We start from the raw sequence: 24,005 nt of genomic DNA on the forward strand, positions 1-24,005 counted from the left end.
GTCTGGGCGAATTTAAAACGGAGCAAAACCGTCAACAAGTGTAGAAAGGTGAAAGTTACACGGGGCGAAAATAACCCTGTATACAGTCATCTCAGCTGAGATTGAGCTTGGCTGGATATTTATCTCAGCTGAGATTGAACTTGGCTGGATATTTATCTCAGCTGAGATTGAGCTTGGCTGGATATTTAGACGAGATAAGGTTATAGATATTCTTTAACTTTGAACAGAGAATGAAAATTAACAACTCGATTCATCAGTTGATATCACTATACAAAATAATATGGACTGTTTAATAAAAGCATTTCATAACTGTTTATATATTGAAATTAGGAGATGGCATTTCATCTTCATCCATTTGATTATTCCGTAGCAGTGCACAAGTCTATTGTGTTTACTTTAACATAGATATATGAATCAAAATGTCCTGAATCCAATTGGAAAATAGCAATCAAAGTTTTGGCAAGTAAAAATCATATAGTTTTAAAAGATGCAATTGTAGTGTTCAGTTACTGTCATTAGACAACATGTCACTAACATCCTCCACTAAACTGACTGTCATTAGAAGCATGTCACTAACATCCTCCACATAAACTTACTGTCATTAGACAGCATGTCACTAACATCCTCCACATAAACTTACTGTCATTAGAAGCATGTCACTAACATCCTCCACATAAACTTACTGTCATTAGACAACATGTCACTAACATCCTCCACATAAACTTACTGTCATTAGAAGCATGTCACTAACATCCTCCACATAAACTTACTGTCATTAGACAGCATGTCACCAACATCCTCCACATAAACTTACTGTCATTAGAAGCATGTCACTAACATCCTCCACATAAACTTACTGTCATTAGACAACATGTCACTAACACCCTCCACTAAACTTACTGTCATTAGAAGCATGTCACTAACATCCTCCACATAAACTTACTGTCATTAGACAACATGTCACTAACATCCTCCACATAAACTTACTGTCATTAGAAGCATGTCACTAACATCCTCCACATAAACTTACTGTCATTAGACAACATGTCACTAACATCCCTCACATAAACTTACTGTCATTAGAAGCATGTCACTAACATCCTCCACATAAACTTACTGTCATTAGACAACATGTCACTAACATCCTCCACTAAACTTACTGTCATTAGAAGCATGTCACTAACATCCTCCACATAAACTTACTGTCATTAGAAGCATGTCACTAACATCCTCCACATAAACTTACTGTCATTAGACAACATGTCACTAACATCCTCCACATAAACTTACTGTCATTAGAAGCATGTCACTAACATCCTCCACATAAACTTACTGTCATTAGAAGCATGTCACTAACATCCTCCACATAAACTTACTGTCATTAGACAACATGTCACTAACATCCTCCACATAAACTTACTGTCATTAGACAACATGTCACTAACATCCTCCACATAAACTTACTGTCATTAGACAACATGTCACTAATATCCTCCACATAAACTTACTGTCATTAGACAGCATGTCACCAACATCCTCCACATAAACTTACTGTCATTAGACAGCATTTCATCAACATCCTCCACTAAACTTACTGTCATTAGATAGCATGTCACTAACATCCTCCACATAAACTTACTGTCATTAGACAGCATGTCACCAACATCCTCCACATAAACTTACTGTCATTAGACAACATGTCACTAACATCCTCCACATAAACTTACTGTCATTAGACAACATGTCACTAATATCCTCCACATAAACTTACTGTCATTAGACAGCATGTCACCAACATCCTCCACATAAACTTACTGTCATTAGACAACATGTCACTAACATCCTCCACACAAACTTACTGTCATTAGACAACATGTCAACAACATCCTCCACACAAACTTACTGTCATTAGACAACATGTCAACAACATCCTCCACATAAACTTACTGTCATTAGAAGCATGTCATCAACATTCTCCACTAAGCTTAGAAATGTTTCAAAGGAAATCCATGGTTTAACTTTTCATAGCAGGAAATGGTACCCACCGTCACAAGCCACGCCTATTGTCTCCATTTACACTACGTCTAATGGTAGGGTAGGTACTACCGGACTCAGTAACCGTGGCTAGCGGCACTAAATGGTACCATGCATTTCAATGCCAAAATAGCTACACATAGTTACATGTATATTTGCTAATATCTTCGACTGAAGTGTCTCAATTTAACTGCCATGTAGATAAGAACAATTTATGTGAAGCAAAATTAGATACTGAATAACCATGTTATTTTTGTCCATTTTGGATGAGAAATTAATGGGTGGGAAAAAAGTGGGCCATTCAAAAATTTTCTGATGTTCTGTAGTAGATGACAGAGAAGATCACAATTAAACATTGTTAAATAAGAAGTTGTTCCTATATAAATATTGCATGTATTTGAGGGTAACATTGAAAATTTTCACCCCGAGAAAACCATTGTCAACCGAGGCGTAGCCGAGGTTGACAATGGTTTCTCGAGGGGTGAAAATTTCAATGTTACCCTCAAATACATGCAATATTTGTTTTATTATACTGAATGTTATGTAAACTGGAAAGCAGAAAAACTTACGTCTGTTGACATTTGATCAATCACTGTCGTACGATATTTTGTATTTCGATGCGGGTACTCGCGTTTATTACAAACGCTCAAACGACGTCGTCTAGCAATCTACGGCGAACCGTACACGCATAAATTTGACGCATGTGATAATTTTTTATAATATCACCCATTGTCAAGTACTGTTACCCGTTGCTAGATACTATCACCCTGGGTCGCGTGTTTTCTGTTCTCAGAGGGTAACAATATGTTTTTTCAAATGCTTCTCGACCAATCAGGTTCGAGTATTTTACATGAAAGTATAATAATATTGAATAACCCATTTTAACGATCAGAAAGATGACAACGTTAAACTTGTTGGTTAATTTTAATTCACATGTCGTGATCATAAAGCTGACAGAATTTAACTTGTTACTTAATTTTGATTCACATGTCGGGATCAGAAAGCTGACAGAATTAAACTTGTTACTTAATTTTAATTCACATGTCGAGATCAGAAAGCTGACAGAATTAAACTTGTTACTTAATTTTAATTCACATGTCGGGATCCGAAAGCTGACAGAATTAAACTTGTTACTTAATTTTAATTCACATGTCAAGATCAGAAAGCTGACAGAATTAAACTTGTTACTTAATTTTAATTCACATGTCGAGATCAGAAAGCTGACAGAATTAAACTTGTTACTTAATTTTAATTCACATGTCGGGATCAGAAAGATGACAAAGTAACGTGTTAATTAACCAGAATCCAGGTGACATCCCTACTATTAGTGATTACCTTGTTTTTGTCCCTTGCATTTGTGATATTGTGTGTTGATCTGTATGACAGACTGTTTCTCCAAAATTTTGTGGCAAAAATTTCTTCTGTCCATTTTGCAGGCTATATGTTTAATTTTGGCTTCTACTTGACATGTATATCACTCGTGATTACAGTCAGCACTTCATTATAAACAGTAATTCATTATAAGTGTATTCACTATAACCATGTGGTACTATATCTATTTTGATCAATACGTCCAAAACATTAACCCCCCCCCCCCCCCCCTCCCCCTCATGCACACAGACATAAACACACAGAGTCTGTATCCTGGAAGAACATTTCTTTGAAACCAAAAATTAGTCTTATAGGTACACATATTGTCTGGTACCATTGAACTTTAACATTCATAGAATATGGAATTCACAAAAATTAGTCTTATAGGTACACATATTGTCTGGTGCCATTGAACTTTAACATTCATAGAATATGGAATTCACAAAAATTAGTCTTATAGGTACACATATTGTCTGGTGCCATTGAACTTTAACATTCATAGAACATGGAATTCACAAAAATTAGTCTTATAGGTACACATATTGTCTGGTGCCAGTGAACTTTAACATTCATAGAACATGGAATTCACAAAAATTAGTCTTATAGGTACACATATTGTCTGGTGCCAGTGAACTTTAGCATTCATAGAACATGGAATTCACAGAAAATAAGAAACCAATATTAGTTAATAAATGTATTATTGCACAATAACTGAAGAACACCATGGCAGTCATATGTCACAGTTTTGTTAGATATAGCTTTGTGGTGTCTGAAACATTTGTCAAATTGACAGTATCTGTATTAAATAGAACATACTAAGAATAAATGATCTGATTTAATTGACTTAGATCTCAGAATTACAAGAGATTTGTATCAGTATTTCAACCTTTGACTGTTTTTAATTAAGTTGATTGACAGTAAGTATTGATGATACCATATTATCAAAGATGTTATACTGATTGAAGACTGCTATTTTTCTCATGCTCGTGGGCCCTTTAATTTATTATCCTAACAATGATTACAAGGTGCGTCATGTCTTTTTGATTTTTCGTTTACAGATGTGAACCTCAGCTTAGATTTAGTTTAACACTCTGCAGAGAAGAAATAGAATTTCTCGAAAGAAGACGAAAAAAAGTGTTTGAAGTTATGAAGAAAATCTTAGGTGAAGATGCCCCAACAAAAGAAAGAGATGTAAGGGCTTTAAAGCATCTCTAGGACAACCAAATTTACAATGTTTACATTCAATTCTCCAAAATGAAAGATGGGGAGACTTTTTAGTTCAATGAGAGATGGACCTATGTTCAGACAGACAAGCATTTGGTTATTTGGGCAGGCATTAACAATGAGTTTCTAATTAAAATTTGCAGTCAGGAACCTCACAGCAGAGGGTGGGGTTGAATTCAGTGGATTTCACTTATATTCTTCCCATATAATGTACAGAGATTTTGACGGTTTCCTGATGATGATGACTTGAACAAGTCTTATTTTGACCAATTTAATGCTTCCAACAAACTTGGGGGGGGGGGGGGGGGGTGTACAGGAATTACCATGTTCATCATCTATTTATTTGTCTGTTGGCCTTTGTCAGAATTTCTGTAATGGAAAGACAATAGACCATTAGAACCTTATGCTTGCCACACAGGTTTCTTATCATTATTTAGTGTGCTATGACTTCCCTCAGGAGCATGGTCACATCTTTAAGGTAAAGGCCATTTGGTCAAGGTCATTGTAATAGAAGAAATAGTTGTCTTGGCGATGACTTCGTAATGAGGAGACAATAGAGGTTCATACTTGGGACAAAGGTTGCCCTATGTCATAACCATGAACCAAAATAATTTCAACAAGGTCAAGGTCACTGGTAAGAAAAGTACTACATTTTTGTCAGCACCATAACTTTGTAATGGAAAGATAATTGCAAACTCAATTGTACTTAATAAGCATGAGGATTGCTAGATATGATTTAAGGCCATGTCATGATCTTTAAAAGCTAAAGCCATTTAGATAAAAGTAAAAGGTTACTAATGTGCCCCAGTTTGAATAAGCTGTGTGAAAGGTATAAGTACTAGTCCCATTAAAACACCTCTAATTTCAAATTCTGAAAAGTTGTTAGGGACCACTGTATATATCTAGATCTAGCTGTAATTTGAATCATTTGAAAATGGGTGTATGCAGCAGTTCCTATGGTGCATGTACTTTGTTTTAGAAAATTTTGCATCTTTGATTTTACTAAATTTGATAGTAGGCCACATTTTTGCCATCCTAAAATTTCTGGTCTTAGCCAATATTGTACATTTTTATGTTTGTATTTTTAAGGAAAATATAAATTAACAGACATCTGTTCTTTCCAGAAGTTATAATTTGACTTAAACTATATGCATAATGCAAGGGGGGGGGGGGGGGGGGGGGGGGGGGGGGGGCAATGGAACTGTATATCCTAATAACATAAAATGGCATGCATCGTTAAAGGTGTGAAGTGAAATGCAGTAGGTACAGAGGGTTCCACTTCATCTGATATCGCATAATTGTATATTTCAGTCAATCTGATATAATATCACTGCACCAAACCATTATCTATATATTCCTTTATATTTTGATGTGTTGTAGGTTCCTAACATAGGTGTGATAGGGTCTGGTGGGGGATTCCGTGCCATGACAGCTTACAGCGGAGTGTTTACGGCCTTAGTGGACAGCCATATTTTGGACATGACTACTTATGCAGGGGGACTCTCAGGATCAGCCTGGTAATACTTCAGTAGTAATAGAGCTCAGCACTGTAATCAGTAGTACTAGAGCTCAGCACTGTAATCAGTAGTACTAGAGCTCAGCACTGTTATCAGTAGTACTAGAGCTCAGCACTGTAATCAGTAGTACTAGAGCTCAGCACTGTGATCAGTAGTACTAGAGCTCAGCACTGTAATCAGTAGTACTAGAGCTCAGCACTGTTATCAGTAGTACTAGAGCTCAGCACTGTAATCAGTAGTACTAGAGCTCAGCACTGTAATCAGTAGTACTAGAGCTCAGCACTGTTATCAGTAGTACTAGAGCTCAGCACTGTAATCAGTAGTACTAGAGCTCAGCACTGTAATCAGTAGTACTAGAGCTCAGCACTGTAATCAGTAGTACTAGAGCTCAGCACTGTAATCAGTAGTACAAGAGCTCAGCACTGCAATTAATGTATTCATGAAGGCTTAGTGTTGGTATATACTAGAATAGGAAAACCTGGTTAGAGCGAAACATTAGGAATAGCATAATTTGTTTCATTATATTAAGAACAACTCGTTATATTCAGATTTACTATGGTGTTTCATTATAAGTACAACTCGTTACATTCAGATTTACGATGCTGTTTCATTATAAGTACAACTCGTTACATTCAGATTTATGGTGCTGTTTCATTATAAGTACAACTAAATGCATTTAGATATATTTAAATTTTTCTTAGTGTTAATCCTATGCTGTTTCAAGGTATATTTGTTGATAAAAGCACTGCCCTTTCAGCATAAAATAAAAATAAAAATCATTATCAGATAGAAGGATTAAATATCAAGGTTGTTCGTATTATGCAAGCAAGGGGTAATTAATCCAGTGTTTTATACTCTCCTATAATACAAACCACCTAGGCAGTCATTCCTTTATGTCTTTCTGTGTTTTGCAAACCTGGTATAGTGATTGTCCCTTCATTATAAGGAGTGATATATCAGAGTATGTTCAATGTAACCATATTTTAGTGTAAAAGTCCTTTTTTAGCAGAGTTGCGAAGCAAATCTCGGCTTTTAAATTGGTGAAGAATGGGTGTCCAGTCGGGGGGGCGGGCGGGCGGCGTCCACAATTAGCTTGTCCGGTCTTTAACTTTCATACTTTTTGGTACATCTTTGTGAGACTTATATAACATGATTACATCCAAAAGAGGAAGGTTCCTGTTTATTTTGAGGTCAAAAGTCAAGGTCACTTTGTCACTAAATGCCATAGATTTGAGCTTGTCCGGTCTCTAACTTTGATACTACTTGGTGCGTTTTTGTCAGACTTGCATATTTTGATCACATCTAAAAGAGGAAGGTTCCTATTTATTTTGAGGTCAAAAGGTCAAAGGTCAAGGTCTCTTTTTCACTATATACTGTAGATTTGAGCTTGCCTCTAACTTTTATGCATGTACTTGCTGGTGCATGTTTATCAGACTTCAAATCCCGATGACATTCAAGATTCATGTTGCTTTTGAAATCCAAAGGTCAAGGTCATTATAACACTAAATACCTATTGCGGCCATTCAAAGTTTCATACTTATAAACTATATTAAATACGTGCATGTTTTTACTTCGTGAATGCAAGCGTGCATAATTTTCCAAACTGCAACTCGGCCATACGCATCTTTGATGCATTTTAGCGATTTTTATCATAGTATAAACTTTCAAAGGTTGCAGATACACACGGGCTCATTAAATTTATGATTAATACAAATATTGATCTATATATACATGTACCTGTGAATATATTAAGCATGTAAGTATTTACTCACTGATTCGTTTCTAGGTATTTGTCCCAATTATATTCTCATCCAGACTGGCCCAGGAAAACTCCTGGAGAACTTCAAGAGGAGTTGGGCAGAAACATAGAGCATAGTCCCTTCTGGCTCCTGAGTCCACAGAGCTTGTGTACCTACATCTCTAGAATCGTCCACAAACGGCGACTGGGGCAGCCTGTCAGCTTCACCGACTTCTTTGGTTGCTTAGTGGGAGACACAATTCTCAAAAACGTAAGATTTTATGCCAGTGTGCAATAAACTTGCCTTCTTTACTTGTGCATTCCTTCTTAGTGGCCTTCTACATAATGACAGCATCTTACAGAATTTTGTGCATTATATACATTAGTTCTTTTGTTTTGTTTACTTGAAATAACTGAGACCTAAAGGAAAAGTATTTATAGTTATATGCATTGAATAGGATATCATAATACTGATCGATATACTAATTGTAACTGATGCAAATATTAAAAACACCTGTGGCTGCTTCTGATTAGAATAACAGTGTTTCTTTCATATACTGCTATTTTTTATTCCTTGAAAAAAAAAAAGGGAGGCATATTGGTTTGCACGTCGGTCAGTCAGTCAGTACACCTAGTGTAGTTCACTCAGTATCTTAATAATTAATATTGGTTTTCCTCAAAGAGTAGATGATCCCTAATGATTTTGAGGTCAAGAGGTCAAGGGTCAATATATTCAGGAAAAAGGAAGATATTGTCCACTCATTATATTGAGAACCCTTTGTTTGAGAGACATCAAACTTGGTACACTGGTTCTTCCTTTAAGAGGTAGATATCCCATCACAAGGTCAGCGGTAAATCTGGAGATGGTAAGATATCTTAAGAACCCTTTGCTTGACAGACGTCAACCACTGATAATATACATCCTAATGAGTAGATGACCCCTTTTGATTTTGAGGTAACAGGGTTAAATATCAAGGATAATTTTATATACTAGGAAGATTATTGTCTTCACAATATATCTTGTGAACCTTTTCTTGACAGACATCAAACTTGGTACAATGGTACCCCCTAAAGAGTAGATGATCTCCATTAGTCAAAATGTCTTATGATATTATGGCTTCGTTTCATTTAAAATCTTACAAGGTCATAATTTAATTCACTCTGGATATAAATGAATCAATACTGTTTTTTATCCTCAGAACCTTTTGCCTGATAGAGATAAAACTTTAGGTACTGTCTGTAGTCTTGTGGTTGCCCTGACTAGTTGATTGAACACGTATATTTTTCACAATCAACCTTTTCAACATTGCCACATGGTGGGGATAGATCTCTCTGAAACATATTTAATGTTATTTTTTCGTTTTTGTCAGCTTTTAAATTAATAGTTTTGTATTAAGCAAACAGCACAAACAATTGCAATTGTACCATTGATGGTGTAAACTGAGGCATGTAATTAAATATCACCTGTGGCAGTAGACCAGTATGAGTAGATTTTATTAAAGGTCAGTCTGTCAAGCACTGTTATTCTTTCATTTACTAAATCTCAACTAGTCATTTTTAAGTCGGATTGAAATAATTAATCCATTTGAGTACAGTGTATAATTAACAGATTAGTATACTATGATAGCAATAGTGAGGGTCAGGTGATGGATTTATGAGATTGCTTTCAGTGCATGATTATGCAATTATATGATTTTGCTTTTGATAAACAGAGACTGGAATCCAAGCTGACGGATCAGCAAGATATCCTGAAGAAAGCTGATGTGCCCATGCCATTGTATACATGCCTTCACGTCAAAAAGAATGTCTCAGCGGAAGTCTTTCATGGTATTGTATTTCTCAGCAATATTTAATAAACTAAGTGTCAACATACAGCATGTTATGTACAGATTTGGGACATGTATTCAATGTGCAGATTTGGGACATGTATTTCGATGTACAGATTTGGGACATGTATTTCGATGTACAGATTTGGGACATGTATTTCGACGTACAGATTGGGACATGTATTTCGATGTACAGATTTGGGACATATTTCAATGTACAGATTTGGGACATGCCTTGTTTGAAATTTGTTAATCCCCCAGTCACATATCCACCAATCTCTTTAAAAGTTTGATAATTTCTGATTATCTTAATCTACAATTTTAGAAAATCTTTGGATATAATCACACACTTCTGCAGACATACATGTAATGGTCACAAATGTGGTGCCCCTTGGATTTTTCTCCACACTATGATGTTCAGGTGCTCATTATGGTTAGGTGCTCATGTTTAAGCAGCAGCTCCACACACCTGTTTAAGCAGCAGCTTTTAAGTTAACACAGGATAATCCTGTTTAAGCAGCAGCTATAGTAAACACAGACACACGTACACTATGAATTTCTGACACCTGTACAGAATTAAAGCCTCTATGATTAAACATGAAGCAGTCCCAATTCAATCTAGTTAACCTTGCAGCAACTGTACAATAATTGTTGTCTTAATTAGACTCGCACTTGTTGCAGCCGTATGTATGCAATTCACAAATATTTTAAAGAGTATTGACATTATCCTTTCCCTCTGCTATTCAATGGGAAAAAAACCCCGTCATATGTGAAATCTGGCACACGGTGCAATAATTGTATTGGCAGAATAAGATACCCAACCTTTACATTGCATGGGACTTGTTTAAAGTTAATCTTGGGGACAATACGAAGAACATTTATACAATAATCGAAATATTATGTGGAGGGGGGGGGGAGGTGTAATGCTGGGTACTGTCCAAAGACTTAAGACCAATATAAAGTTCTATGATACATCGCGAGACCTTCCATGTTAAAAGCTATCGAAACATCACACAATGCATCATGAAATCCATGGCAACTGCAGGACATCAACATAGACACCTTCTCCAAACTTCCTTAAATTTGGTCCTATACAGATCATGCCCATAACTAAAAATTGGTGTTTATGTGACCTGGGAGGAAAGAGTGGTGTACTATACATGGGGCAGATAAATCAATGCCATATGATATTTGAAAGATTGGCACATTGTACAGGAATATGAATGAAAATGACTTTAAGATATATGTTGAAATAATCTAATTTGTAATTGTCTTGTAGAGTGGATGGAATTCACTCCCTATGAAATAGGCCTTCCAAAATATGGAACATTTATGAAGACTCAGTTGTTTGGAAGCAAGTTCTTCATGGGTCAGTTGGTCACACAACATGAGGAGCCACCCCTGCATTTCCTCATGGGTAAATAAGTGTATTGGTGTTTTAAAGTAAACCCGGATACACTCAGTTACAATCATAAACTCTTCAGAATTTTCTCTGGGTGAAAAGTAGAAAACAGTTTTTGAAGAATTGGTTTGTTTTGTAGGTGTGTGGGGGAGTGCCTTTTGTATACAGATATCAAGGTTGCTAAGGGATGACAAAAAAGTAAAATGTGAGCAAGATATATCAGAGGACATGGAGCAGGAAAGAAAGGAAATGGGTAGGTGGATCAAAAAGTTAATAATGCCAATGGTGGTTTTATTTTGTTCCTTTATCTTAAATAAGGAGGGATGTTTCAATCTTTTTTCTAATTCAATTTGTATTTGTAAAGATGTGAATTTAACAAGTCTCATGGACTTAATCTGTTGTAGAAAGGGAATTGTTGCAAGATATGTCGACTCAGTCAGATGAAGACAGTGTCTCGAGCGAGTCCGACAGCGAGGACAATGAATCTCGGAAAAACTACAAAATGAAACCAAAGAAAGCCCTGAAAATCAGCAAAAATAAAACATCCAGCAAACCATCGTTCTGGAAGGACATGTTTAAGAACGTTTATCAAAGCACCCACATGTTGAAATCCATAGAAGGCCGAGCAGCCAAGGTTCACAGTTTTATGAGGGGGTTGTCGATGTCCACCTGCTACCCCTTTTCACCGTTCACGGAACCCAGCAGTGCCTCATTATTTGATGATCTGGATGCCTCGTACAGTGGAGCTAGTGAGTTTCACCATATCCGCTGGATGTTTATAGATAGTTTCTAAGTTATTGTCCGTGTAGAAAAGTGTTTCATGTATGCCTCACACACACCCCCACCCCCCCACCCCCTGATAAAATAAAAATATTGAGTACATCACTTTTCACCTGCTTTTATGTCCTTTTGTCTACAGTAGTCATAACTTTTGAGCTATATGCAAGACAGGGACTTAGGTCAAATTAAAGGTCAAAGTTAAAGCTTTATGTCTGATAGAGGTCAAGGTCTTTATGCTAAAGGACAGATTTAGCCACAATAAAAAACCCACAGTGGTGGCCTATATAGATAAATGACTGCAGAGCATTGGTGCATATACAAATATAGATAAATGACAGCAGAGCATTTCCCATTTATATGTACCACATCACTGGGTAATTGGAATGTGATTCTAGTGTTTTGCTTGAACAGGGGCAGGCAAATTAAGTGCCTATGGTCTTGTCTCTACTACCTAAATAATGATCTTCTGTATAATGAATGTACATGTATATGCAAAAAGGGTTTCACGTTCCACACAAATTTTCTCCACATACTCCAGCTCCCTCCCACAATAATGACACCCTTATGCCGGCATCTGTGCAGACCACTAGGACCTTATTTTGATTAAGTTCTTAGCTGTAGTGGGGTATCCTTTGTTATATGCTATCTAAGCAGAACAAAGATTTGTTAAGTTAGAACCCTGAGAAAGCAGTGGACCCCATCCCCAAATTGCCTGTCAGTAATGGGATACTTTAGCTATGATCTGTAATCAAACAAATGTTCTTTCAACATTACTCAGACTTTGGTCAATACTTATCTTGAGTAAAATATCCAGCTCTATCCAGAAAGTGCATTCATTGTTGTCAAATGCATGTCAAAACTTGGGTCAGCCATGTTTGTCTGCAAGCTGACCAGTGCTTACTGGTTCTCACTATTGTAGATCCATTTTCAAAGATCTTTGAGATGTACCCCACCTCAATAAAGAAGCTGTATGTTGTGGATGGTGGACTGACATTTAACTCTCCCTACTCCCTCGTTCTCCGGCCGCAGAGGGAGGTGGACCTGATACTGTCATTTGATTTCAGTGCCAGGCCCAGTGACACCGCTCTACCATTTAAGGTACGTTCTATAAATTAGGGCTCCTCTGATATCTAAAGTGAGCTGGGTCATTACAGACACTGTAGCAATGTTTAAGGCATGTTTTTTGAGTTGTGTTGTATACTACATACATGTTGGGTTTCTCAGCACCTCCAGGTAAATCGATTAGAATTCTTTACTTCAACATGTATACTTCTTTTACTTAATTGAAACCATGCACTGTAAATGTGGGGATTCATGCCATTCATTCCTAATGGTAATTTCTATTAAAATGCCAAAAAAAACCCAACCTAATCCAACTTTATCTTTTTTCTAAGATATAATTCCCCTTCTATTTGTTGCTTTTCATTGCATTCATAGTGAAGTAAAGCAACGTCGCTGACAAAACAGCTTTGGATAAGGGTTCAATCACATGAATTTGTTGGATTAACTCCCAAAAATCTCAACATTAAGGAGAAGGCTTATATAGGCATTGCCTGCTGCCTAATCCTTAATATGTTATTCATAATAAAATACTGTTTAAAAAAAAAAAATCTCAACATTTACAGTACATATAGACATGTTATACCATTACTTTGCACATGTAATAAAATCTCCAATGTTTATAATGAATTTTAGGAAATCATGTTAGCTCAGCAGTGGGCTAATTTGAACAAAGTGCCATTTCCAAAGATTGACCCTAACATTGTAAATGTGGAAGGTCGCAAGGAGTGCTATGTATTCGAGGAACCCGGTGATCCCAAGTGTCCCATTGTCTTACATTTTGTGTTAGCCAATATAAAATTCAGAGACGAGACCAAACCAGGTATGAGAAAATACATGTACTAATATTTATACTAATGTGTAAAACCCAACTGTCTACTGAACATATCTATTACATGTACTAATGTGTAAAACTCAACTGTCTACTCAACATATCTATTACATGTACTAATGTGTAAAACTCAACTGTCTACTGAACATATCTATTACATGTACTAATGTTTATACTAATGTCTACTCAACATATCTATTACATGTACTAATGTTTATACTAATGTCTACTCAACATATCTATTACATGTACTGATGTGTAAAACTCAACTGTCTACTGAACATATCTATTACATGTACTAATGTTTATACTAATGTCTACTCAACATATCTATTACATGTACTAATGTGTAAAACCCAACTGTCTACTGAACATATCTATTACATGTACTAATGTTTATACTAATGTCTATTGAACATATCTATTACATGTACTGATGTGTATACTAATGTCTACTCAACATATCTATTACATGTACTGATGTGTAAAACTCAACTGTCTACTGAACATATCTATTACATGTACTAATGTTTATACTAATGTCTATTGAACATATCTATTACATGTACTAATGTGTAAAACTCAACTGTCTACTGAACATATCTATTACATGTACTAATGTTTATACTAATGTCTACTCAACATATCTATTACATGTACTAATGTTTATACTAATGTCTACTCAACATATCTATTACATGTACTGATGTGTATACTAATGTCTACTCAACATATCTATTACATGTACTAATGTTTATACTAATGTCTACTCAACATATCTATTACATGTACTAATGTTTATACTAATGTCTACTCAACATATCTATTACATGTACTAATGTGTAAAACCCAACTGTCTACTGAACATATCTATTACATGTACTGATGTGTAAAACCCAACTGTCTACTCAACATATCTATTACATGTACTAATGTTTATACTAATGTCTACTGAACATATCTATTACATGTACTGATGTGTAAAACTCAACTGTCTACTCAACATATCTATTACATGTACTAATGTGTAAAACTCAACTGTCTACTCAACATATCTATTACATGTACTAATGTTTATACTAATGTCTACTCAACATATCTATTACATGTACTGATGTGTAAAACTCAACTGTCTACTGAACATATCTATTACATGTACTAATGTGTATACTAATGTCTACTCAACATATCTATTACATGTACTAATGTTTATACTAATGTCTACTGAACATATCTATTACATGTACTAATGTTTATACTAATGTCTACTGAACATATCTATTACATGTACTGATGTGTAAAACTCAACTGTCTACTCAACATATCTATTACATGTACTGATGTTTATACTAATGTCTACTCAACATATCTATTACATGTACTGATGTGTAAAACTCAACTGTCTACTGAACATATCTATTACATGTACTAATGTTTATACTAATGTCTACTCAACATATCTATTACATGTACTAATGTGTAAAACCCAACTGTCTACTGAACATATCTATTACATGTACTAATGTTTATACTAATGTCTACTCAACATATCTATTACATGTACTAATGTGTAAAACCCAACTGTCTACTCAACATATCTATTACATGTACTGATGTGTATACTAATGTCTACTCAACATATCTATTACATGTACTAATGTTTATACTAATGTCTACTGAACATATCTATTACATGTACTAATGTGTAAAACTCAACTGTCTACTGAACATATCTATTACATGTACTAATGTTTATACTAATGTCTACTGAACATATCTATTACATGTACTGATGTGTAAAACTCAACTGTCTACTCAACATATCTATTACATGTACTAATGTGTAAAACTCAACTGTCTACTCAACATATCTATTACATGTACTAATGTGTAAAACTCAACTGTCTACTCAACATATCTATTACATGTACTAATGTTTATACTAATGTCTACTCAACATATCTATTACATGTACTAATGTTTATACTAATGTCTACTGAACATATCTATTACATGTACTAATGTGTAAAACTCAACTGTCTACTCAACATATCTATTACATGTATATGATACATATTTCCAGTAGGATTATGGTTAATTTTCTCAACTTTTCGCGAGTTTCACTGTGTTCCTCAGACCTGTCTGTAATGTGCAGTGATACCAAACAACAAACTAATGGAATACAAACATGCCACTAAAGAAGTGATTTAAACTATTGTTATAAGCCTTTAAAGGTCAGGCATACCAAGTGTTGGGATTGTTCACATTTATCATTCTTTTTCAGGAGTTCCAAGGACAACAGAAGAAGAGAAAGCTTTTGCTGACTTTGACATTTTTGATGACCCCAAGCAGCCTTACTCCACATTCAATTTCAAATATCCGAAGGAATCCTTCGACAGACTGACAAAACTCACTGAATATAATACCTTGTTGTTCAGAGACCTCATTATAGAAAAAATCAAGTACTGTGTTCGTCGGAGGCAGAAGCATTACACTGAAATCAAACGTCCTATAAGACTCGGGGATATTAGAAAACTCACCCTGTCTAGAGAACACTCTCGGGATCTGGAGACATATCTCGGCACCCTTGATGAAGTGTAGACTCACTATTTGCGACAAATTAGTTTTCTAATGACCGATCCAATTTGTGTTTCAAAAGGGCAACTTCCAGATTTAGCAACAAATTGTTTTCCCAAATACTTTATACATCTACATTCATGTTTTAGCCATGGTTTTGCAAATGATAGCTCAGCTGAGATGAATTGTTCTACCGATAAATTTATTTGATATCCATTTCAGTGACTAGAGTTATCTGCATGAAATTTTAAAGTATATTTTTTAGATTTTTAAAACTAGAGTGATTGATTTGAGATTGTTACTGTATTATTAGTTTTGAAATTAATTTACTGAGATTCATGGAATGATGTAAGAATTCAATATCTATATTGTCAAGAGATTTTGTGCAATACTCACGTGTGTGTGCTACGAGATATTCATTCTGCTTTATTTTTTCTATATTTTACGATTTTGAAATGCTATAAAAAATGTTTATATAATTTTCAGTTATTGAACAAAATTCTAAGAAATTCAATCATCTCAAGTATTGCTTTTTGTCGTCTGTTTTTATATACTAGTAGTTATATTCTTGTGTAAATTTAGAAATCTGCATCAAGCTATTTTGAATGTGTCACATCTTTTTCATGAGCAAATTTTATTGCCCAAAACCTTTTTTTAGAATTAGTTTAAGAGATACAGTTGTGTATTTGACTTATTTCTATTGTGATGTTTATGAATTGAGTCTAGTCAGATTAAGGTAGTCAATCCATAGTGAAGGTTATTTCAACAAATTTAAATGTTGTTACAGATTGAAGACATATCAAAATCATATACAGTTTATTAGGAACAAATTTCAGTTGACTGTGTATAGGTTACTGTACATACATATTTTTTTGTTGAAAACAAATATATTTTATTTTACAGTATATAGAATTACTGTATAACCTTGAGATCAATTTGAAGGTTAATTTAACAAAATTAAATGAAAATGATTCACCAAGAGAGCTTGAAAACAAATAAATTGTTAGATATAATTTCGTTTAATTTTGTGTGTTGACCTCTATATTTCTTTGTGAATTTTAGTAAACAATGTATTTACAAGATATTTTTTAATTTGACTTTTATTATAAGCATTCGCAAAAATATCCCTTCTCAGTTTAGACAACATGAACATTACTCTTAAGAATTTACCGTATTATTTGGGTGGTATATACGTCATTACCTAGTATTTCTGAAAGCTCTCTTGGTGAATCATTTTCATTTAATTTTGTTAAATTAACCTTCAAATTGATCTCAAGGTTATACAGTAATTCTGTAGATTCCTAAAGTATGCGAGGAATTTATTATTGCAGAATTTAACGTGAAGTTTATCCCTCAAAAATAAAATATATTTATTTTTATATTTAATACTGAAATACATGCAAAATCTCTTGATCAACAGACTACTCTTGAATTCATGCTCTTGCGATTTAAATGACGTCTACAGGTCATTTTGTGATATAAAGTACTTAACTTGCGTAAAATAAAGGAATCTACGGTAGATAACCTTTGATAAAAAAAATATATATGTATATATAGGGCCATTATGGATTAATTGACTATACCTGAAATCAAAAAACAATTGTTTGCCATGTGGGTCTACATACAGCATACTTGCTGTGGTGAAAAAGATTATTTTACTGAATATGAGGTTTTTGAATTTTTACTATGAAGATATATATTGTTTTTACATTTTACATGAAATATTAAAGATTTTTTTTTTTACTTATATATTTTATAACTTGGGAAGTAAAATTATAATTGAAATAAGATGCATGTGAATAAAGATGTGATGAAAGTGATCTTATTTTGGTTACCCATTATAACAGCAGAATACCCCTTCATTCACTCTACAGGTGTATTCTGTTTAAACCTAGTTTTACCTCCACCATGCATGTGTAATACACGTACATGCATGGGTTGTCAATATTCAATGTAAATGAACTCAATGGTACCTAGTTTAAATTATTTATTTTGGATGTGGATGAATTTAAAATGCCCGTTTAATATTTGTTTGTGTTCTATTACTGATAGATAAAATTTCCACCTTATTCATACCATATGTTAGTGATACATCTATTTGTATTGTATAATGTCAGGGTGCAACATTAATGACCCTGGACAAATGCAATTTGTGTTGGGACAAATGAAAATTCAAAGATGGCTGTCTGATTGGGCAAGCAAAAAATATTTCCCCCTTTTCTTTAGCTCATCAAGCCCATGGTCACACCAGAGGTGGAATCAGATGCTTGGGAGGAGTAAGCATCCTGTTGACCAGTCACACCCTCCACAAGTCCTATTTCTTGATCAGGTGAATGGATTAATCCGTAGTCGAAATCAGTGTGCCAAAAATGGCCTTACAACACATCAAACAGCACTCAACCCAACAGCAGGTTGCAATTCTAAATGAAAGAAAAAGTGAGCAAGCTCACATACCCCACGCTCCAACATTCACTGGTATTAAACTGATGATAGTAATGATTGTTACTATCATCCCAAGATGGCGGAAGGAAATTCCGGAAAGACCACGTTTACTTATTATATCTATTTGTATTGTTTATTTGTGAATGATATGTAGGCAAGAAATATCATACACTAGCAACAATTATGATCAGGTGTTATTTTATCTTTTATATGGCTCATATGAACAGAAAATTCGTCGTTGAAAAAACAGCGAGGATGATAGTAACGGAAGTTTTACGAATTTCCTTGCGTTTTTTTCAACGACGAATTTTCTGTTCATATGAGCCGTATAAAGGATAAAATAACACCTGATCGTAATTGTTGCTAGTGTATGATATTTCTTGCCTACATATCATTCGCAAATAAACAATACAAATAGATATAATAAGTAAATGTGGTCTTTCCGGAATTTCATTCCGCCATCTTGGGATGATAGTAACGATCGTACTATCATCAGTTTAATACCAGTGAACATTGCTCAACAACGCCTCACATAATGAATGGTAATGCTATGCATTCCTGCAAGAACACTGGACACACATACTCAAAATTCTAAATTCAAAAAGAGCGCAACTCACAGAAAAATTATTGAATCAGAAATTCCTGGGAATAAGCACATCAACACCGCGAGTCTTTACTAAGAACAAAGTTTCACGAAATTCTGTTGATTGGTCTCGGAGGAGTTGCACTGACAAGAAAAGGACTGACGGATGGGTCAAAAACATTATACCCTGCACGACTCGTTGCATAGGGGTATAATTAGATCGTTACAATAGAAATTGTAAAATGCTGACTTTAAACAAGACTGTTGAAACCCATGCAACATTAATTTTTTTGTCAGTAGCCTGTCTCGATTTGACAAGAGCACTGCAAGCAAGTACATCATTCACCTGTTGGACGTTGATGACAAAATGCGAGTGCAATATCTGTATCCATTAATTAGAAAAAGGCCAGGAAACTATTTAATCTACTTTAGGTCCTAAAGTAAGTCATGGTGTACTAATTACGCTGTATTTATTCGAGAGGAAGGTTGTGATTACATTTCAAGTCTGGCCCCACACTGGGGTCAGCACCACTACCTCATGGAACATGAAATTTACAATTTTGGTACATGTAGCAGCCTTCCTGCTCTATATCTCTTAAGCATTTAGTTTCTTTTACAGATGTACTGTTGTAGAGATTTCTGAAAATTGGTCAATTTTCCCCCTCCCCCTCCCCCAAGAGAACAGGAGTCTTGAATTCCTTTCACCCAAAAATGCTTTGTGTAAAGTTTGCATGAAATTTTGAGAAGATGTATATGTAATTATCAAAACTTTACTTAACCAAAATCGGACAGATAGATCAGAGCGGCTTAGGTAAAAAAACAAGAGGCCCAGGGGCCTTATAGGTCACCTGAGTATCATGTAACAACCTTCCAATGTTTGAATTAGGTTTGTGTTTATATATAAGAATTTTACTTTTGGATGGAAGAAACATTGAATAGCTATGTGGTCAGCCCCGCCTTTGCACCAGAACCCCTGACCCAGGGGCCATAAATTTCAGTTTTGAAAGAAGCATCCTTGATCATCATTATCATACTATTAGTTTGTCTACTTAATACCCAGCAGCAGAGGAGAAGATTTTCAAAGAAATAAAATGCATTTTCACTATATGATCAATAGGGCCCCACCCTAATACCAGAACCCCTGACCCAGGGGCCATGAATTTCACAATTTTGAAAGAGGCATCCTTGCTCATCATAACCATGCTATTGGTTTGTCTACTTAATACCCAAGGACAGAGAAGAAGATTTTCAAAGAAATAATGCATTTTCACCATATGACTTATAGAGCCCCACCCTAGCACCAGAACCCCTGATCCAGGGGCCATGAATTTCACAAATTTTAACAAGAGGTACTGTGAGCTATGCTCACTAAGAATACCCCCCGCTTACCCCAATCTCCCAAAGGGTGTTGGTAATAGGTATAAACTACCTCTTTTCTGAGTGTTGCTACTTTGATGTCCAGTGCGCATGACCTTTGACCTTTTGACCCCAAAATCGATAGGGATCATCTTCATTCCATTAGTAGTCCATATATATGATATGGTGACTGTAGGTGGAAAGGATAATGCTTTAGAGCCCGGAAATCATATTGCTACTTCAATGTCCAGTGCGCTTGACCTTTGAACCCCAAAATCGATAGGGATCATCTTCATCCCATTAGTAGTCCATATATATGATATGGTGACTGTAGGTGGAAAGGATAACGCTTTAGAGCCCGGAAACCATATTGCTACTTCAATGTCCAGTGCGCTTGACCTTTGACCCCAAAATCGATAGGGAACATCTTCATCCCATGGGTAGTCCACATGTTTGATATGGTGACTAGGTGGAAAGGATAATGCTTTAGAGCCCGGAAACCATATTGCTACTTCAATGTCCAGTGTGCTTGACCTTTGGACCCCAAAATCGATAGGGAACATCTTCATCCCATGGGTAGTTCATATGTATGATATGGTGACGGTAAATGGAAAGGATAATGCTTTAGAGCCCGGAAACCATTGCGTCTACAGATGGACGGACGGACGGACAGCTCGATTCCAGTATACCCCCCCCCACAACTTGTTGCGGGGGGGGGGGGGGGGGGGGGGGGGGGGTATAAAGAGGCATCCTTGCTCATCATTACCATGCTATTAGTTTGTCTACTTAATACCCAGAGACAGAGAAGATTTTCAAAGAATTTCTACATTTTCACTATATGACCAATAGAGCCCCATCCTAACACAAGAACCCCTGCCCCAGGGGCCATGAATTTCACAATTTTGGTAGAGGGCTCATTATAATTATGCCCACAGTTTGGCTTCATGATGTCCAGGAGTAAAGAAGAAGATTTTTTAAAATTACACTCATTTTGATGGTTTTTGCCCCACCCCTCAGGCCCCAGGGGGGCAGGGACCATGAATTTCACAATTTTTGTTCCCCTTCACCCACAGATGCTATATGCCAAAATTGGTTGAAATTGGTTCAGGGGTTTCAGAGAAGAAGCTGAAAATGTTCAAATGTTAACGCACGACGACGGACAAAAACAGATAGCAATAGGTCACCTGAATGAATTCAGGTGACCTAAAAAACCAACTTGACTGCACTGTTGAACAACATTTATTTTTTATGAAATACTGACAAAGAAGCAAAATCCAGTTTTTGTCTTACAAGTTGTATACATGCAAGTCTACACCAAGGTACATTAAGACGAACTTCTTACCTTTTGAAAAATGACCCAAAGTGTATTAATCCAATAATTTCTTCTATATTTCTCTCTCCCAAATTCTTGTACATGCAAATTGATTAGAATTTTAACATCACTTCATTAATATCTAAAATGCACATTGAAGGGATACATGTTCATTAAAAGGTAGATCAACTGGGTCAAAACCTGTACTGCTCAACAAATATTGATGTAGAATAATAATTTTACACATTTGAGCCAAAATCGTGACATTTTTCTAACCCAACAACCCATATTGTAGATCAAAATGGTGGATATTAAAAACAGAACAAACATAATCTTAACCAAGGCCTAATTTCAACATTCAAATAGTAAATACTTGCATCCAAATAGTACAATAGATCAATGTACATCTGTTAATTTGTTAAACATTATTTGTCTTTTTAGGACTTTCAACCACTACAAGAGATGCTGCACAGGAATCTTAATGACAAAATATTTCATTTTTTTGATAAATACTCAGAAACAGTCTAAACCCAGTGCAGGCATACACCTTCTCAAAATGTTTTTGAAAATCTTGATCAAATGATTTTATACCAAGTACTTGCTAAACTCTTCTGTAGATTTAGGGATTCATATTAATTCACGAGAAGTTTTAACAAACTGTCACTTTTAACTGTAGTGGATTCTACAGTCTTTTGATCCAACATACACTGTATAAAACAAAAACCCTATTTTCGTAATACATGTAGAACAAAATTTGATTTCTATTAGAATGTGACTTACTTTAATAAATGTGGGGTTTTTTTTATGACAAAAACATATTGAGCCATCACGGATCCAAGTGAAACCATCTCTGGAAATAGGTTCACCAATTCTAGAATCCAGGTTCAGTTAAAAAATCCCTGTATAATCAAACATTCCAGATCCATGAACTGGATTGGTTTTTGGAACTTGCAGTATATAAGGAGTCTGCAGTATTCATGGACAAAGAAATGTATAGGTATTTAAGTTACTACTGGTACATAGTCATTCCTTAATTTTCTAATTACCTTTGTAGATACATGTACAAGTATAAAGTTACTTTTGTTATTCAACCTTACCATAAGTTCAGAACTATTTATTTTCAAATTTTTAAAAATAATGTAAAAACAAGATCTGCTGTATCATCAAGTACATTGTAGCATATCATTTTTTATGCTCACAAGATTCGGTAAAAACCTTTAACACTTTGAAAACAGATTACATAAAAAGTCTCTGAATAGTCTAATTGTGTGTAGCTGATAGTAGTTGAATAGTCTAATTGTGTGTAGCTGATAGTGGTTGTAAACATGCACATCAATATCCTTCATTTTAACAAAAGATTGCACACAGAATTCATAACTAAAATACATGCGAAATTTCAGCATCATATCCACTGTGAAGTTCTAAATCTGAATACAACAATGCAAAGTCTTACTATAATTGATAATTATAGGTGAAAAATCACAGCAAAAGCACATGAAAGCAGTGAAAGTCGAATAACTGTATGCACAAAGTTATGGTAAAGAAGCAAACAGATTATTCATGTAGGAATCTGGGTCAGGTATTTCTTCAAGAAGACCTGAAACAAAATATACAAAAAATTAGTCAATCAGATATTGAATTTGATTTTCTTCACTACCTGCATCATGTATTTCTGTATAAATGGCCAGTCTGTATATAAACAGAACAACTTACCGACTACGTCACAGAACTCTGAAAACGATTCACAGGGCAACATCTCCTCTTGGTAGGTGTTCAGCACCTTGTCACAGGCTTCAATAACGGGTCTGTCATTATTCCTGATGAAGTCGGCCAACGCAGAGCTCCAGGTGTTATCACCACTCAACACTACCTTCTGTCGAAGCAAACAGAAACAACTGTAGTTTTCAGCACAACATTGCACCTACAGCTGTACTATGCAATATGCATTTAAT

General features: G+C 35.2%; 3 protein-coding genes across 17 annotated transcripts in view; 1 reads left to right on the forward strand and 2 right to left on the reverse strand.

Moving 5' to 3' along the window:
• Positions 1–8,059, reverse strand: part of LOC125678677 (prostaglandin G/H synthase 2-like) — a 52,393-nt gene extending 44,334 nt beyond the window's left edge. For 2 of the 4 annotated variants that reach the window (XM_048917303.2, XM_056153716.1), the window contains exon 1: positions 7,919–8,058. The gene's annotated coding sequence lies outside the window, so the exon portion shown is untranslated. Of the gene's footprint in view, positions 1–7,918 lie in introns of all 4 variants that reach the window. The other 2 variants (XM_048917299.2, XM_048917298.2) reach the window with 2 other exon arrangements.
• The window catches only part of LOC125678675 (cytosolic phospholipase A2-like), a 53,847-nt gene extending 35,667 nt beyond the window's left edge, over positions 1–18,180 (forward strand). For all 12 annotated transcript variants that reach the window (XM_048917297.2, XM_056153714.1, XM_056153713.1 and 9 more), the window contains 10 exons: positions 4,464–4,596; positions 6,010–6,146; positions 7,933–8,155; positions 9,597–9,711; positions 10,990–11,127; positions 11,252–11,365; positions 11,517–11,861; positions 12,812–12,990; positions 13,588–13,774; positions 16,068–18,180. In XM_048917297.2, coding sequence (XP_048773254.1) covers positions 4,464–4,596; positions 6,010–6,146; positions 7,933–8,155; positions 9,597–9,711; positions 10,990–11,127; positions 11,252–11,365; positions 11,517–11,861; positions 12,812–12,990; positions 13,588–13,774; positions 16,068–16,384 — 1,888 coding nt within the window. In that variant the 3' untranslated portion in view covers positions 16,385–18,180. The remainder of the gene's footprint in view (positions 1–4,463; positions 4,597–6,009; positions 6,147–7,932; positions 8,156–9,596; positions 9,712–10,989; positions 11,128–11,251; positions 11,366–11,516; positions 11,862–12,811; positions 12,991–13,587; positions 13,775–16,067) is intronic.
• Positions 18,181–21,964: 3,784 nt separating this feature from the next.
• Positions 21,965–24,005, reverse strand: part of LOC125678921 (E3 ubiquitin-protein ligase UBR4-like) — a 61,309-nt gene continuing 59,268 nt past the window's right edge. Inside the window, exons 106-107 of the mRNA XM_048917727.2 lie at positions 23,767–23,926; positions 21,965–23,650 (exon numbers count right to left, since the gene is read on the reverse strand). Of these exons, the coding sequence (XP_048773684.1) occupies positions 23,586–23,650; positions 23,767–23,926 (225 nt within the window). The 3' untranslated portion in view covers positions 21,965–23,585. The remainder of the gene's footprint in view (positions 23,651–23,766; positions 23,927–24,005) is intronic.

Source organism: Ostrea edulis, chromosome 2, assembly GCF_947568905.1.
Source record: "Ostrea edulis chromosome 2, xbOstEdul1.1, whole genome shotgun sequence".
Classification (NCBI taxonomy): Eukaryota; Metazoa; Mollusca; class Bivalvia; order Ostreida; family Ostreidae; genus Ostrea; species Ostrea edulis.